Source organism: Cupressus sempervirens, chromosome 4 (genome assembly GCF_028749045.1).
Source record: "Cupressus sempervirens isolate cs-2001-9-10 chromosome 4, ASM2874904v1, whole genome shotgun sequence".
Lineage (NCBI taxonomy): Eukaryota > Viridiplantae > Streptophyta > Pinopsida > Cupressales > Cupressaceae > Cupressus > Cupressus sempervirens.
Window position 1 is genome coordinate 349,259,884 of NC_143121.1, and position 19,581 is coordinate 349,279,464.

General features: G+C 31.5%; 1 protein-coding gene across 1 annotated transcript; it reads right to left on the bottom strand.

The window, feature by feature from the left end:
• Nucleotides 1-3,011: 3,011 nt before the first annotated feature.
• LOC149561468 (DELLA protein RGL1-like) lies at nt 3,012-3,860 on the bottom strand. Its single transcript, XM_089827826.1, has one exon. The coding sequence runs from the start codon at nt 3,858-3,860 to the stop codon at nt 3,012-3,014; it is 849 nt and encodes a 282-aa protein (XP_089683952.1).
• Between the last annotated feature and the right edge of the window lie 15,721 nt (nt 3,861-19,581).

A 19,581-nucleotide genomic window follows, 5' to 3' on the forward strand; every position in this document is an offset into this window, starting at 1 on the left:
AGGGGTTGATGCTTATCACACTTTCTAGTATTTTTGATAGGGTTTTAATAGACCCCATTTTATCTTTTGTTAAGTAGGACCAATCATTGGTTTTATTAATTTTGTGCATTCTTAGAAATGTGTTACTTTGACTCCTAATTATAGGAGGTTTTTTAGTTTTCCTCATTGTGAGGCTCTCTTGGTTATACTCTTATAGCCCTTTTGTCTTTATGTTTGGTTTGTTTTTATTTTTTTGGTTATTTTAGTGAATCTATTTGTTCTTTTGGTCAAATGGGTTATTGTAGTTTTCAAGGGTTTCACATAGCCATATATTGTTTATGGTTTGGTTTGGTCTTGGTGAGGTACTATCCTTCTAGTTTCTTGTTGTTCTCAACATTCTATTCTTTGGTGGATGCACTTCTTGTTCTAGGATAATTTAATCTCTAAATGAATCCTATTTATGTGGATTTTTCCCTTAGTTTAAGGTGGGGTTTCTTTTTGGGCCAATAAAGGAGGGGCATTTTTCTTCCAATTTTCTCTTTACTACACCATATTGAGATGGTTGTGTATTCTTTGGGGATGGAATACTACTTTTGAAAAAAAAAAGGTTATTTGTCAATGTACCATAAGAGTCAAAAGCCACAAAACATCTATGAAATATAAAACATGCTTAGAAAAAGAATATACTCCAAAGGACTGCACAAATTCCAAAAAAAAAAATAGTGCTAGCATGGCCAAGTGTAAGAATGGGCAATACCATAAAGGCAAACCAAAAAACCTAAAAATACCCTACCAAAAGAAATTAAAGCATTAACACTACACTTGACACACTTTGATAATGGACAAGTAAAACCAAAAGATCACCATTGAGAACCGATGTACACATTCTCAACACATACACAACAACCACTTGAAAAAATGTTTATGAAGGCTTGAATGCATGCTTGGAAAGAAAATGCAAAAAACACATTGAAATATAAACCTATTTTAATTTTAAGTTTTTTTTAAAAAAAGAGGTATTCCCTTTAAAATAAACTTTGTTGACACAAGCTTTAAAAATTAGATCTATTCCTCATTTGAAATCTGATATGTGAATTCCATTGATAAAACAAATATTCTGATGACTTCATTTAATTTAAAATGTGTGTGTGTGTGTGCACGCCCGCATGCGTGCGTGCGTGCGTGCGTGTGTGTGCGTGTGTGTGTGCGTGCATGCATGTGATTTATTAGTTACTATAATTTCTCACTCTATTATATAGGAATTATTTCACAAATAGTGCATGCACATCAATTTATGACCAACAAACATAGTAATGAAGTGAAATATTATTTCAAAATATAGACAATATCGATCTTCTACTACTATTTACTTGTTTACTAAGAGAAGCATGGAAGACTACTAGTGGCCCCACACAAAATAATAGCCATAAATTTACTATTATACCTCACTCCATTATATACGAATCTATATAAATATAGTTGACTTACCATCAAGTCATGACCCACAAACGTAATTTAAAAAAAAAAAATCATTTACAATCCATAAATATATATCTTCTACTTTTATTTAGTGAGGAAAGTATGAAAGACAATCTACACGTTCTACAATAGAAGCCAAACATGTAAGAAGTGGCCCCACACACATAAAAGAAAACACATACACTGCCACATGAATATACTAACAAAATATTAATTTTCAATACATAAATATATATCTTCTACTTTTACTTTTATTTAATGAGGAAAGTATAGAAGATGGTCTACACATTCTGCAATAGAAGCCAAACATGTAAGAAGTAGCTCACGCACAAAATAACACACATTGCCAAATGAATATGCTAGATTGTGTGGCATATCATTTGGGTAGCTTTGACTATTGAATTTGAATTTGCAAACACAAAGTTTATGAAACTGGCATTTTTCAATTACAAGGTATTTTGTGCATCAAATAGTTATTATCGATGTCTTAGTTGATTTATTTCACTTAACAAATATAGTTATAATATTGTTATTGCACAACATTGCAAATTTTAATGCGAATTGAATGCCACTTTTATAAAAGAAATTGTGAGAAGAAATGCACAATTGAAAATCAAAGGGTGAGATAAATAAATAACAAGTGCCATGTAGTGGCTTGTATTTTTCGTAGATTATAATAGTTTTAATTAATTAGAATAATGAAGTAAAAAATTGACAATATTAGATATAATTTTATTACTAATTGATTAATATTTGATATATATTTTAGATAAAACATTAATATAAAAAATATAAATTTTACATAAATGCAATGATACTATTATAACTACTTAATTGTATTTTAGTATATTGGTATATTAATACATTAATATATTTTTTTACTATAGATAACTAAACATTTATAAAATAAATAGTATTAAGATGTAGAGATTTTAGTCTAATAACAAAGTACTTTAAGAAAGATATAATTATTTATATTATATTTTTACCTTTTCATTTAGTATTATACCCTTTTTCAAAAATAATATATTTTAATATATACATTAGTTAATTGTCATCTTTCACAAATTGAAGTATTTAAAATTTAATATAATCAAATAATAGAGTGACTGGAGATAAAATTAATATTTACAAACCCAAAACTATTTATTTCCATACAATGTTATTTTTTAAATTTGAATGTTAAAATTTCGGTAGTGCTTTTAGAAAAATCACTCTTATAAGACCCCAAATATAAGAGCCAATCAAGTTCAAGTAAAATATTTTAAAGAAATTGAGATGTTAAAAAACTCATATTTAAACAATCCAAAAATCAAAACTTAAAATTAGAAGGAAAAATAATTAGATTTAATTGGTTGAGATGTAAAAAATTAATCACTAGATATGTTAAACTGATTACAATAATATAAGCTCACAGCAAATAATAATAATAATAGCACCATTCTAGTAGTGCATTTTCGCTTAGAATTCAAGGATTTAAAAGAAACCCCAAATTATGAGTTTATCTAACAGCTAACAGTTGACAATATGCAGACATCGCCACGAAAATTCATTCAGACAGCACTCCATGCGGAGAGTGCAGGTAATGGTGTGCCTTTCCACTTGGCAATTATGGCATGTCCATCGGCATCTAGATTACAATGTTCACCGGAACCACATTCTTGTAATAACAATTCCGCCTGATACATACCTCGAAAGCTGAAACTCTTTTCGCCGAACCCTGCTCGTTTGAAGAAACCCCTCCACACATCAGTTCCAACATGCCTAACAAACCTCTCCTTCCCATCACAGACTATCATATTCCTAATTCCACTTCCAGGTAACAATTCTTCATGCCTCATACTCCTAATATCACTTCTGTCCGTCGTGCTAACATCCACCATATCAAAATACGCCATGTAATAGCTATGCGTGGCGCTGAATCTATCAACAAAAGATGGAGAATTGTGCTGGTCTTCTGTTTCAACATTCACCATGATGCTTGGCCGTAGCTTCTGTATAACGCTTAACAGATTTTCCAGCAGGACAGGTTCGTATAACAAAGTTCTCAGAACAAAAGGAGCATAAACTGCCAATGCCTCGCCAGTTTCAACTATGAAAAAGCCTTCCTTAATCTCCTCTATTCTCCCGATCTCCATCATCTTGTACGAGAATGGAATAGCCAAAGATTGAGCGAGCTCGTGAAGTCTTTCTCCGCTTTTCCAAAGCTTATCGCCATCCATCCCAACTGCTGTAATTTTGAGAAGCTGAAGCGTAGGGAAATCAGAGGACAAAGATCTGTGTGCCAGGTACTCCATCAATACCGTCCAATGCGACCCAATTCGCATCCCGAGATCAATCACATGAATTTTCTGGGCATTCCCCACGGTGTCAACGATTGCCTGCACAGACGTGAACTGCATCACTCTGACAAAAGGCAGAACTCTATTACACTATACAAGGTGCCAAAATAGGGGACTGGTTTAGCTGCCCTGTTCAGCACTGTGAGAGTCTGGCGTTCGATTCTCTCCTGCAGTGCGGCGGAGACATAATAGCCGAGCTTCTGTGTGGCATTCCCTGTCTGACAAGACAGTTGTTTGCATTTGGTCACCATTTCAGCAGCGTCATCATATTTCTCCTCGCCTATCAAATGCCCAGACTCGAGCAGAAGTTGAAACAACTCCATCCCCTGCTCTTCCTCTCCAACCAGAGCCCCGTTAACGTCAGATTTATCATTATTCTTTGCTGTGCCGGAAGGAAACTTTTCATGGTCTAACACAACAAAGCTGGCTTCCATTGCCATGGGTAGAGTTTACCTGGCTTGGAGGACTCAGACCACAATGTGCCATCAAATACAACGAAATATATAGAAACTTTGCGTCAGTTTTGATATCTTTATCTCATCAAACGCCACGAGATCTGTACAAAATTTGCGTTAAGCTTGATGCCGTACTGTCATCTAAATTTAAGAAACAAGGAGATGCGTACAGGTTAGGCGTGATGTTTAATGTACTCGTTATGTAAAGTAAAACCAGATACATACAAATTCAACATAATTTCAATCGGTAGATACATCTGTAAAATGATACCGGCCCTTCTAAGCACATTGGAAGCGCTGACCCTTTGTATACCACTCCAAACTTTTTCATTTTATTGTAAATTTTTGTTTTTTAATTCAAAGGTATTCTGGAAGTGCATTGAAGAAAAGGGTCATTGGATTCGAATTCATGACTATGGAGAATTACCTGCAATTTGATGGCCGACTTTTTGTCTTTCCACATTTATCGTTATTATTAATAAACTGGTACTGGCATCCACTGGAGGTGCTAAATAGATGAATTATATATATATATATATATATATATATATATAAAATTTGAAAGCATAAACAAAATTTTATGTAAAAACATAAAGTATATATAAAATGTCATTTGTGAATAGTAACATTCATTTTGGATGAGTCAAAATTATAGAAGTACCATCTAATGTTACAATCTGAATATAGTAACAAACAATATATGAAAGAAAATCAAAATAAGTAACTATCCTACTTATGGGTGTATTTTTCCAGAAAGATTTGTAGAAAAGAAAATAACTATCCTACTTATTCGCCACCCCATTAAGACTTCTAACACATTGATCATCGCATGATTGTACATGCACTATAATTGTACCCATTCTAATATAATGGAGAGATATAATATGAACTAACTTCAAAATACAAATAATATGCATATGCAATTTTCTAATAAAATGAATGGTTAGCTTTCTATGAAATGGAGGAGAGGTTATTGAAGTGGTTTGAATGTAATATACATTAGTAATTACGCCTATTTATGTAATGGGTATGTCAAAGAGGTGTGGAAGGCTATTCATAAAAAAAATTAGACCATTTTTAGAAATCTTAAACTAAACTTTTGCCTATAAAGATGATTAATAGAAAATCATTGGTTGTGCATATGGTCTTTAGTTGGTTAGTCATACTTATGTAGCAAGTGGTACTAATGCTAGACACTTCATGGTACATCCTTGTATTGTTACAGTTGCATACATACTTTCTGAGACATGCGGATTTATAAGGAAATGTCAATGAACACCTCATATAATCACTTTGTCAATGGATTAATGCATTCTAAAGTTCCTCACTCACTATTTCTCTAAACACATTTAGCTATGTTTCCCTCATTCACCCCTTCTTCATTATATTCCCCTCTCCCCCTTCATTTCTCTCTCCCTTTCTCCATCTTTATTTATCTATATCTACTTCTTAAATTTATTTATTTGTCTTTCTTTCCCCCTCCCCAACTCACTCTATTATAAAATTATCTCTCTCACTCACTTCCCCTCTCTCTTAGAGATATCTTAGAGAGAAAGAAAACTAAATATTTCAATCATATATTTATTTGACATAATAACATTTTAAAATAATTTTTATTTATATAATATATATTATTAAAAATAGACATATTAAACAATTAATATGTTACTTATTGTATGTTGTATATTGTTGGAAATATAAGATGAGTAACAAAGAGGGGAGGGGTGAATCAGTTACCACTAAAATATATCCTAGATCCCTTAGATGTCAGTACAAAATTAACTCTAAAAACTAAATACTACTAATGCTTGGCAAATAAAGAAATGTTGTAACTCGGTAAACACTAGAATTTCTTAGTAAACATTAACATGTAGAACTTTAGATATTATCTATGATTACCACTAGTTTAACTTAGTTGCAAAAAACATAAAAGAAATAACATGAACACATTTGACACCAAGATTTAACGTGGAAATCAAATTTGGGAAACCCACCAATTGTAACTAGTTATTATTTTCGCTCTTCTGAAGTGAGCCCTATTAGGAACCAACACTATTAAAGGTTGCAAAACACACTATTAGGTGTGACCCTGTTAGAGGATTTAATCATCCTGTTAGGAGTGGCCTTGTCAGAGGTATTGAGACAGTTCAATAGAACTGCTACCTTGTTAGAAGGTTTACAAATAGTTGTTAAGCCAACTCTATTAAGAGATTTAGATCACTCCTACAATGGTTAGAGAGTAACAATGATATGACTTGATTTGAATGCAACTAATTTTTTGATTACAGATCTTGATTCTAGCTTGTGCTTGACCCTTCCTGATCGAATATATCTTTTTTGCTCCAGAAAGATATTCTACCTATCGTTCACTTCCTCTGCTCATTCTTAAATCTTCAATTCATTCACACATACTTCCATATTTTACATCCACAACTTGACCTCATACTTATATCAGCCACTTTGTCAAGTTGGCTCAAATAAAACTTAGAATAATTAATATTCATCACCTTAGTCAACTGCAATCAATAGAGAAATTGATTAAGCTTAATACAACAAAATAAGAAAATCCTTTGCTAGCTGACCTTGCTTGGTAGACACTGACTTAGAAACAATTTTCTTTGTTAACCAATAGAAGCTTGGTTAACACTGAAAACTCATAAAAATCCTTGGCAACCGAGTGAGCTCAGTTAGCACTAGTTCCATCAAAACTTTTCTTCATTAACTAAGTGAGCTCGGTTAACACTCATCTTTAGTAGACTTTCCTTTGATGCCCGAGTGAACTTGGTAGACACTGCCTTCTAAAATCGGTAGACATAGGAATGCTCAGTAGATACAGAAAACTATCTTCACTACCCGATTGAGCTTGGCATACACTAACTGAAACTGACATAACATTTGTGTAACATCAAAGACAACACACAATTAATCAATTATATCCAACAATCTCCCTCTTTGGCATTGGTGGCAACACAACAAGTCATAGCACAATAAAATTTTAGAGCAAGAATAAAATAAGGAACATGTCCTTAGTTTCATTTAGATTCTCATCCATGAGAACTCCCTCTATCAGTGTGAACTCTTTTCTGCCTATAGATTTCTCCTTTTGTTAGAAATCTTCTACACACTTCTACCTCTTACTACAAACTTCTCCCTCTTAGAAAAATTTCTTTTGAGATATGATAGTAAACTTCTCCCTCTTTGACAACACATGCCAAAGAAAACAACTTTGTTAATACCAATGTACCTCAAGTATTGATTCATTTGCAATATGTCCTTGTCTATTTTGCATCAATTGTTGATCTTCAACATGCTCTGGTTGATGCATCACTAAACTTCATTTAGTGAGCTTCAGATAGGGGAATGACCCCTAGCTTACCCCTTAGATACAAAAATACATCCTTAGGTAATGGCTTGGTGAATATGTCTACAATCTATTCTTTTGTATTAACATATCCCAATCCAACTTATTTATCTTGCACCAATTTTCTTAAGAAGTGATGTTTTATAGCAATGTGCTTTGTCTTGGAATGCATCACTATGTTTTTTGATATATTGATTGCACTGGTGTTATCGTAGTATATGACAACTAAATCCTTGATCTCTATCTTCATACCTGCCAATAGTTTCTTGAACCAAACAATGTTTGAACAATTAACTACTACTACCACATATTATGCTTCAACTATGGATTGAGATGTACAATTTTTCTTCTTGCTTGTCCAAGACACTAGTCTTTTACCAAGAAAGAATGCCCCACCACTAGTGCTCTTTCTGTCATCAATACTTCCTACCCAATCAGCATCAGTAAACACCTTCAAGTCCAAATTGCCTCCAAGTTTATACCATAAGCTATAATCTTCAGTACCTTTCAAATATCTCATGATTCTCTTGATTTCCATCATGTGATTTTCTTTGGGATTTGCTGAGAATCTAGCCACCATACCAACCGCTAATGCAATATCAGGCCTTATATGCACTACATACTATAGTTTTCCAATCATTGATCTATATGTGGTCTGATCTACTGCCTTGGAATCATCATTTTTAGAAAGCTTATGTCCAGTAGACATAGGGGTTCCAATAGGTTTTGAATCTTCCATTCCAAATTTCTTTAATATCTCCTTGATATATTTAGATTGAGTGATGTAGATGCCATCTTTATTCTACTATATCTGCAACCCAACAAAGAATTTTATCTCTCCAAACATAGACATTTCAAATTCTTTGTTCATTTCTTCTAAAAATCCCATGTATAAGTCATCATTTCCTATGAATAAAGTATCACCAACAAATATTTTTGCCAATACAATCTTCTTTTTTGGTCCTTTGATATACAAGCTACTATTATCATTTATTCTTTGAAAGCCAATCTATACCAAATAGTGATGTAGTCTTTCATACCAAGCTCTGGGAGCTTGCTTGAGACCATATAGCATTTTGTGTGATTTGCAAACTATGTCTCTTTTGCTAGGATCTAAAAAACCTTTTGATTGTTTAATTTAGACTTCCTCATAAAAAATTTCATTCAAGAATACATAGTTAACATCCATTTGATACACTTGAAATCATCTATGTGCTACATATGCTAGTAATGTTCTAACACCTTCTAATCTTACTACAAGAGAAAAAGTCTCACCATAATCAATACCTTCTTCTTGGGAATAGCCTTTACATATCTATCTTGCTTTGTTTCAGGAAATTTTTCCATCTTCGTTCAACTTATTTCTAAACTCCCATTTTGTGCCAATTATATTTTTATCCTTGGGTCTAGGAACAAGAGTCCAAGTTTTGTTCTTCTCAATCTGTTCTATTTCTTCATCCATTTCCTTAACCCAACTTTCATTATCCAATGCATCTTTAACATTTCTAGGTTCAAGTTCAGCAAGTAAACATGTACCTTTCAATTTACTTCTTGTCATTGTTCCATCAGATTTGTCTCCAATGATTTGATTCGGTACATGATGCCTTCTAACATATCTTTCCAACACAAGAACTTTGGATAATGAATGGGTTCCATTTATTTCAACATGAACTTCAATGTCAAGCTCAAGTCCCACTGTCTATGACTCTGGTCAGTCAGACTTGATTTGAACTAGCTCGATAGCCTCTAATTGTGACTCAAGTCCTTCAAACTGTGACTTGGGTTGCACTATATGCAATTTAGTAGTTGTTGGAGATTTTGGGGACTTGAGAGGTGAAGCCTCATTACCTTCAGATGTGATTGGCAAAGTATCAGGTTCATAGTAAACAAATCTTTTGTAATCCTTTGGCTCTTTGTTGCTTTCTTCTTCACTCCTTTCTGCAAACTCATCAATTTTTACATGTGCACTTTCTATGATTTTATGAGTAGATAGATTCAAACATCTATATACATTACTTCTGCACCAGTATCCCAAAAATATGTCTTCATCACCTTTTACATAAAATTATCCTTTTCTAGATTCTTTCAAGATATAACATTTTCTACCAAATACTTTCAAGTAACTTACATTAGGTTTGTAGCCATACCATAGCTGATAAGATGTTTGGTTTGAATCTTTCTTCAACTATACTTTGTTCAAGGTATGAACTGTAGTACTGATAGCTTCCTTCCAGTATTTGAGAGAAACATTCTTTTCAATCATCAAGGTTCTTGCACAATCCATGATAGATCTGTTTCTTCTTTTAGTTATACCATTCTGCTAAGGTGTATCAGGGGCTGATACCTATCTTTTGATTCCTCTTTCAATGTAGAAATTATTGAATTCATTGGAGATGAATTCACCACCTCTGTCTAATCTCAAATGTTTTAAAAAAAAATTAGTTTCTTTTCCTACTCTTGCCAAATACCACTTGAATTTTCGAAAGGCTTTAGATTTTTCTTTTAAGTACATTATAGTTATTATTCTAGAACAATCATCAACAAATAGAATGAAAAACTTTTCTCCATTGTAACTCTCTATTCCAATAGGTCCACATAAATCTGTATGAACAGTTTCTAAAACTTCTTTTAACTTATAGTATTTTCTTTCGAAGCTAGTCTTTTCCATCTTACCAATTTGGCAATTCTTGCATAGACCCATGTCAGGCTTCTTCAAACTAGGAAGACCTGTTACTCTTTTATGTTTGTTTATCTTAAATAGATTATCAAAGTTTACATGACATAGCCTTTTGTGCCATAACTAGTTTTATTCTACTTTCACCGAGATGAACATAAAATAGATTACCTTTTGTTTTCTTGTCAAATCCAACAAAATTTCCTTTACCATCTAGTAGTTTGGCCTTGCCATTCATTGATTCTACCTTGAATCCAATGTTGTTCAACTATGCCACACTTAGTATATTATGCTTCAGTCATTTAATCCAATAAGCATTGTCACATATAAGTTCATTGGTTAGCAAGACACATCCTTTTCCTTTTATGTTACAAGGTCCATTGTTTCCAAATCTCACACTACCTCCACCATAAAGTTTCATATTCTCAATTTTTTTTTAATCTCTAGTCATATGATGTGAGTAGCCACTATCAATAATCCATGTATCATTTTTGCTAACATGAGAGATAAGTGCCATTTTATCTCATTCATCATCAAATTCATCTTTCATAGTAATATATACCATTTCATCTTCACTATTATCAGAATCTTTAGCTATAAAAAAAGATTTCTTACCTTTGTCCTTGAAGTTATTGTAGTTCTTAAGTCCTTTCCTTTGTATTTATTGCTTTTCTTTTCATCTTTGTTTTTTGTGTTTGGACACCTTGTAGCAATGTGACCAATTTCTTCACAAGAAAAGTAGATAAGAGGAACTTTACCTTTATACTTTCCTCTTCCATTGGAATACTTATTTGCAAGTAGGGCTTCAAAAACTTTAAGATCACTGTCTGAACTTTCTTCCGATGTTCCATCTTCTTCACTTCTTAATTGAATAGGCTTTGATTTCTTATCCTTTTCTTTGAGTGAGAGTTTAGCTTTAAATGTAGATTCATTATTCTTTAAAGTGGGAACATAGTTATCATAGTTGTCTAATTCAAAAGTTGTTAATCGTCCAACTAGACCATCCAAACCTAGTTTGCTATTTGGATCACATCTCATTTCTTGAATAGCAAACACTCTAATTGCATAAATAGGAAGAAGAGTTTTGAGCACTTTACTTACAATAGTTTCCTCCTTAAAGTCTCCTCCAAATGCTTTGATTGCACTTATATTGGTCTTAATCCTTTCCACATATTTTGCAATGTTTTTATCTTCTCTCATTCTCATTTGATCAAATTGTCCTCTAAGGCTTTCTGCTTTGGATTTTTTTACATTTTCATATTCTCCATAGATATCTTTCAGTTTGTTCCACATTTCATAAGCATTTTTACAATCGTTTACCTCATCAAATTTAGCATAACTAAGAGCAGATGCAATATCAATCATCATTACATTATGATTCTTCTTTTCAGCAATATCTTCAACTAACAAACATCTAGTGGGAGTCTTGTATTTAGCATCCAGATATTTGGAACCTGAATCACTGATGGTAGCTAGATGTAACCTCATAAGTCCTTTTCATGATATAAATTTTTCTCTGTTCAACTTGGGAATCTCTCTTTTGTAAGACATCCTGATCTTTAGCTTAGGTCCTTGAAACCTTCTCTGCAAGCACCAAAAGTTCTGATACCAATTGTTGGAAATATAAGAGGAGCAACTGAGAAGAGAGGGGTGAATCAATTACCACTAAAATAAATCCTAGATCTCTTAGATGCCAGTAAAAAATTAACTATGAAAACTAAATACTATTGATGCTTGACAAACAAAGAAATGTTGTAACTCGATAAACATTAGGATTGCTTAGTAACCAATAACATGCAGAACTTTAGATATTATCTATGACTACCAATAATTTAACTTAGTTGCAAAATACATAAAAGAAATAACATGAAAAAATTTGATACCGACATTTAATGTGGAAACCTAATTTGGGAAAACCACCAATTGCAACTAGTTACTATTTTCACTCTTCTAAAATGAGCCCTATTAGGAGTCAACCCTATTAAAGGTTACAAAACACACTGTTAGGTGTGACTCTATTAGAGGATTTAATCACCCTATTAGGAGTGGCCTTGTTAGAGGTCTTGAGATAATTCAATAGAACTACCACCTTGTTAGAGGGTTTACAAATAGCTATTAAGCCAACGTTGTTAAGAGATTTAGATCACCGATACAATGGTTAGAGAGCAACAATGATATGACCTGATTTGAATGCAACTGATTTGATGATTAGAGATCTTGATTCTAGCTTTTACTTGATCCTTCCTGATTGAATATATCTTTTCTACTCCATAAGGATATTTTGCCTATCCTTCACTCCCTCTGCTCATTCTTAAATATTCAATTCATTCATACATACTTCTATATTTTACATCCACTTTGTCAAGTTGGCTCAAATAAAACTTAGAATAATTAATATTCATCACCTTAGTTGGCTTGAATAAATAGATAAATCAATTAAGCTTAATACAACAAAATAAGAAAATCCTTCATTAGCCAACCCTACTCAATAGACACTGACTTAGAAATGATTTCCTTTGTTAACCAACAGAAGCTTAGTTAACACTGCAAACTTAGGCAAGAGCCTACAACACAATGGTAACTTCTAATCCTCTCATGTGGGAGGTCTTGAGCTAGAATTCTCTTAACACATAAAAATAATTAATTACAAAAAATAATAATAATTGATCTAGGCTTCGGCCATTTACCAATAAAAAAAATACTGCAAACTTGCAAAAAACCTTGGCAATCGAGTGAGCTTGGTTAGCACTGGTTCCATTGAAGGCTAAAAGCACAAACCTATGTCACCCTTTTGCAAAGGAAAAAGGCTAACAAAAGTATAACTATTCACCTTCAATGACATAAAATTGGTATTATTATTTTTAATTTGGAAATGAAGTAGACTAATGAAATGTGTAGAAATGGATGAAGTTTAGGATTATAATTTTTCATAATTATTTGGAATAAGAATTGATATATTTTTCTAATTTTATAGATGATTTTTTAGGTCCTGAAAAATGCTAAAAATTAGGGGTCTAGGTCCCACCACAAAACTATATGGAAATAAATTTGTTTCCCTTCGATCTCAAACTATGTTACAGATCATATATATACCTAGAAAAATAAAAAAATAAAAAATTGCCTTTAGACCTATATTTTCTTTTTTATAAGGATTAAAATCTCAATTCATCTGAAATCGATAGTTTTCATTTCCTACCACATTTTTCAAAAAAAATCTATTCTAACTCGGTGAAAAATTATACATTCTAGAAGAGGAGTCTCTCCTCTAGAATGTCATATAATTTTTAGATTTTTTTATATGATCTAATAATTTTTTCTTTCTGAAAATCAATGTCTTTACGAGTGTTAAAATATGTGGTTGTAGATTTTTTTAATTACAACACACTATATCAAATTAAAACACTATAAAATCTATTTAAGAATATTCTTGACTCTGAGCTCTATAAAATGGTGTTTACCTATTATTAAAAAAATCATAAAAATTAGTAAGAGTTATTGAAGCGCCACTTTTTTTAAATAATTTAATTTATTTAGTAATTGGAAATAAACTAGTATAAAACATGCATTTAATAGACATTTCTAATTGGAAAAATGTGAGACTGTATATAACTTAGCTAGAATGAATTTATCTAGATCATGTGTTTAAAAAATATAGATTTTTAGATAGAAATACTCAAATTTAGTTGTTCTGATAAGTCAACCTAAAAGGTGACATAATTTTGTCCTTTTACCCCAAAATTTTCCTTCATTAAATGAGTGAGCTTGGTTAACACTCATCTTTAGTAGACTTCCCTTTGACATCCGAGTGAACTCAATAGACACTTCCTTCTAAACTCAGCAATTATAGGAACACTCGATAGACACAGAAAATTGTCTTCACTACCCAAGTGAGCTCAGCATACACTGACTAAAACTGACATGACATTTGTGTAACATCAAAGACAACACACAACTAATCAATTGTATCCAACAGTATATAACATAAGTAACTAAATATAAATGTACTATACTCATAAATTGTAAACATGGAGTTAAATTATTAAAATTATTATTTATCTCTAAGTGAAATGGTGTACATTTGATTTCATGATACTACAAAATTAAAACTGATCTTAGCTTAATGTGAAATTGTGAATGATGCAAAAAATTAAATAACTTTATTTATATAGTAGGAAGAATCCTCACTCAACATACTTTTGCAAAGTAATATGAATCATTCTTTCTAGAAAAGTAAAATTTTAAGTTGGCCAACAATGTGTTGGCAATTGGTTTTCTTAGCATATATCATAATGACTAACTACATAATATATTTCCAATAGGATTAGATGGTCATATTTCATTATATGTAGCTAATCTTCATATTTAACAATGTTCCATTTTTCTTTTGGAATCTTTAAACATACTTTTGCAAAGTAATATTTCTAGAAAAGTAAAATTTTGAGTTGGCCTCCAATGTGTTGGCAATTGGTTTTCTTAGCACATATCATGATAACTAACTATATAATATGTTTTCAATAGGATCATATGGTCATCTTTCATTATATGTAGTTTATCTTATATTTTAAAGTGTTCCATTTTTCTTTTAGAATCTTACGTTATTTTCTACATTTTTAGTTGAATCCAAGGTATATGATATTATAATATTTATTTACATTGAATATCATGAGATACATGAATTAAGAAGATAGGATTTTTCATATTTTCTATAACTCAATAGTAAATTTAATGCACCACCAAGCTATCGATACAAAATAACCCATTCTTTAGAATGAAACAATATGTAAAAATAGAGATGAAATATAATTTTTTTCAAACTCACTAACTTTCCATTCACCAACCACCCTTCTAAAATGATCAAGAACTTCTTGAATAAGTGAAAACTCTCTGAACTAAAAAATATTTAAACTTACCTTTTTTGCTAGTTTTTTACAATTCTTGAAATTTGCCATTTTTGTAACCTTAGAAAATAACTCCTAGAAAGATAAAAATTAATCTAAACTTTACTTAAACTATGATAAGTAAAACTTCCAAATAAGTGTTTAATTTTGAGAAACGTTTTTTATTTTATTACAAGAAAGAAACTAAAAATAAAAAGAAAAAATATGGAAAGTTAAATTTAAGGGTCTAAATTGATTTTTAGGCTCTAAAAAATAAATTCAAATGACCACCAACAAAGAAGAGCTGAAATGGAAACTAGGTAATTTATCTTAATGAAGCCACCTTTAGAAAAAAAAAATTACATCTAAGTACAAATTTATGACCCCGAGAAGTCCTAGGATCATCCTCTCATTGTTCAGAGAAATACAACTCTAGCAAGTGACAGTTAGTGAATTGCTACAATTATTTAGGATCTAAATGCACTATTTCCCACTTAGATAACCATGTACTCTCTATTTTTGGTAACCCATCTCACTGTATTAAATATATGTTGTACTAACCATGCCTTACGGATGCATAGTACCAGACAACTATTTCCTAGGGCTTGGACTTAACCGATCATTATTTTTTTTCCTACAACCAATCATACTTCTTCATTCTTGTCAACAAATGTCCAGTTTCAACTTCTCTTAACATTGCTGCCTAGTCCTTGGTTACTCAAAGGATGCCTTTTTGCATCACATTAATCAAAATTTTCATAGAAATTATTGGATATAATCTCTTGTTGTGTATGAGTTGTTTACTTTTAAGTTTGTTTGTTTTATCTAGTGCATATCTCTATATTTTATTATATTGTACACAAATTCCTTAAATTTTTTTTTTGACCTTTCACATACCTTTCAAATTCTCCAACTTGAAATTTTATTTTTTAGACATGCTTTAGTTTATTTTCTTTACAACTTTAGTTTTAACTAGTATGTATTGTTTCTTACCAATTAGTTCTTTTAGAATTGAGTAGTTGGATGTAATTTAAGGCAAGTAGTTTCTAGAGAAATATGCTAAAAATTATTTAAGTCTTCCTTCCAAATTCTTCTCCCCATGCATAACATTCCAATCGTTTTTAGAATAAGAAAATAGATTCTAATCAAAATTTTAGTTTTTCCTAAAGTTTATCTTGGGAGCTATAAAATATGTTAGTCTTTAGTAAGTCAAAAAGTTCCTATTTAAATCCCCTCATTTTTTAAATGTTAATTAGAATGTACAAAAACTTTATTAGTTATTGTTGGAATACAAACATCAATAAGACGGGGGGGTTTGGTTGTTGGTGAATTGGTGGTTTAAAATACTTTTAAAAACTTGAAACAATTACAAGTTATAAAAATTTAACACATGAGAAAGATAGTTAATAAATAACAAAGTGACACAATATTTTAACATGGAAAACCCCTTAGGGTAAAAAACCACTTTGAATCTAAAACTTTTTTGGTCTCTTAGGAAAATCTGTTAGAGCTACAGCTCTGGGAACCACCAACACACTATTTTAGAAACACCAATTTCAAGGAACACCAATCCCTTACACCTAAAGCACCAACTTCACGAATAGAAGAAGCACAAACTTCCAAAATGAACAAATGAGATATAAAATTAGAGGATCATCTCTAGTACAACACAAATCATGAATCACTAGTTTCAACTTCTTGTTGAAAACACAATAGAGGATACAATTTTATTCTCTTCAAAATATCCAATATCCAAATATACTTTCTTTTTCCATTAAAAGATCTGATCAAATACTGATATGAATGAGTGAATCAATAATATATAACCCTTTTTCTACCTTTGATAAAATTCTTCAATGGAAATCAAATCACAAATATGAAAATAGAAACATAAAGCATTACCCTCTTCTTTGCTATTAAAAATCTACCTAGAAACTGTTCGGCCTACAAGGAATTCCACACCAATTCTGCAACTTCTATCAAAACTACCTATTGCATGTTTTAGAGGAATGTATCCTCTACTTATAAACCAAGAAAGTTGAAATTTTGAAGGCAATTACATACTCCAAACTTCCATTAGACCAAAACCGCTCAAAATTGCCAAAACTGTCATAACAATTTGGTACCTGTTTCTCATAAACAAACTATTTCTTTTTCCACACGTGTTACACAAAAACTAACAAAGACCCATTTTAGCTAACTCTGTGACCTTTCCAAAAAGAAATGATAGTTGGGGTCTATCTGATAGATAAGCTTGTCGACTTTCTAATAGACCAAAACTATTTTTTATATCCATTTTCAAAAACAATGTGAACATTAAGTGTTAATTGTATAACACTTAAGTATTTGTCTTGAATATGTTTTGAACAATATTGAAAGACATCAAATAAGATTATTACATGATGTTAGCCATACCATATCCTCATTATGTTAGCCATGTCATATGCTCATTATTCACATCAATGACAATAATCAAAAACCAAATACCAAGGGTTCAATATACTCCCCCTTTGACATTGATGTCAATACCAACTTCCACCTTTATATCCATGTGTACCTATATATCTTGTATCTATTCTTTTATACCTATATATCCATGTGTACCTATATATCCTATATCTATACCTGTATACTTGTATATCCATGTGTACCTGCAATTATATATCCATCATGTAGACATCTTCTTCATTTTTTTGCCCCTTTGACATCAATGACAAATGAGATATACCAAGGTTTCAGTGTAACAAAAAGATAATAAAAATATGCTCCCCCTGAAACCTATCACTCATTTATGAACTTATGCAAGAGAAGAGAGGGATAAAACCCCCAATCTTGTTCTTAACCCTTCAAATGTGGCTCTTGAGAAAGGTTTTGTAAATATGTCAGCAAGTTGATATGAAGAAGGAACAAATTCTAATTCAACATTACCATTCAAGACATGCTCCCTTATGAAATGATAATGAACATCAATGTGCTTGGTGTGTGAATGCATAACTTGATTCTTAGAAATACTGATTGCACTCTGATTATCACAATAGATAGGAATTGGTTTAGACACTATTAATTTCATATCTGATGAAGTTTGAACCATCCAAAGAACCTATTGACAACAAGAACATGTGGCTATATATTTAGTCTCTGCAATAGAAAGTGTAGTAGATTCTTTCTTTTTACTATGCCAACACACTAGCCTATTACCTAAGAAAAATGCTGCTACTGAAGTACTTTTTCTTTCATCTAGACAACTGGCACAATTTGAGTTCGTATAAGCAACAAATATGAAATCATCATGTTTAGGATACCAAATCCCATAATCCATAGCACCCTAAATATATCTAAAAGTTCTTTTAACTACCATAACATGAGATTCTTTAGGTGAAGATTGAAATCTTGCAACCAAACACACAACATGCATGATATCAAGCCTTGAAGCTGTGAGATATAGTAAACTACCAATCATAGATCTATAAGTAGTTTGATCAACATCAGGAGAATCATCATTTTTAGTAAGTTTACATCCTATTATCATTGGTGTTCTCATAGGATTAAAATCTTCCATATGAAATTTCTTTAAAATTTCTTTTGCATACTTAGTTTGGGATAAGAATATACCATTTTCCAACTAAGAAATTTGCAACCCAAGAAAATAGGATAGTTCCCCAAGCATGGACATTTCAAATTTAGATTGCATAAGCTTTGAAAAACCTTGACTTAAAGCATCATCATTGGATCCAAATACTATATCATCAACATAAACAAGAACAATGAGAACATCATCACACATACCATATTGTACAAATTGCTATCAACACCACCTCTTCTAAAGCCATTTTTGATAAGATACTGATCAAACCTAGAATACCAAGCCCTCATAGCTTGTTTCAAACCATAAAGACCTTTTTTAACCTGTAGACATGATTAGGATAGTCTTTGTTTTAAAATCCTTCAAGTTGATCCATATAAACCTCTTCATCAAGATAACCATTAAGAAATGCCATTTTAACATTCATTTGGTACTTTTTAAATTCCTTGAAAGCTAAATATGCAAGAAAGATTCTTATTGCTTCAATTCTAGCCACTGGTACAAAAGTTTCATCAAAGTCCACACCTTCTATTTGTGCATAACCCTTACAAACCAATCTAGCCTTATTTCTTGATATCTTTCCATTTTCATCAAGTTTATTTCTAAAGACCCATTTAGCACCTATTACATTTTTATCTTTAGGTCTAGGCACTAATTGATAAGTAGGAGATGATTTCCATAGCTAGTCAAATTGTGATGTGAATATCAGGATTTAACTGTGTGATTTTTTATTTTTTATTTATAATTAGGCACTAATTCCCAAGTTTTACTCTTTTTAATTTGACTTAGTTCCTCTTTCATAACATTATCCCAAAACTCATCCATACTAGC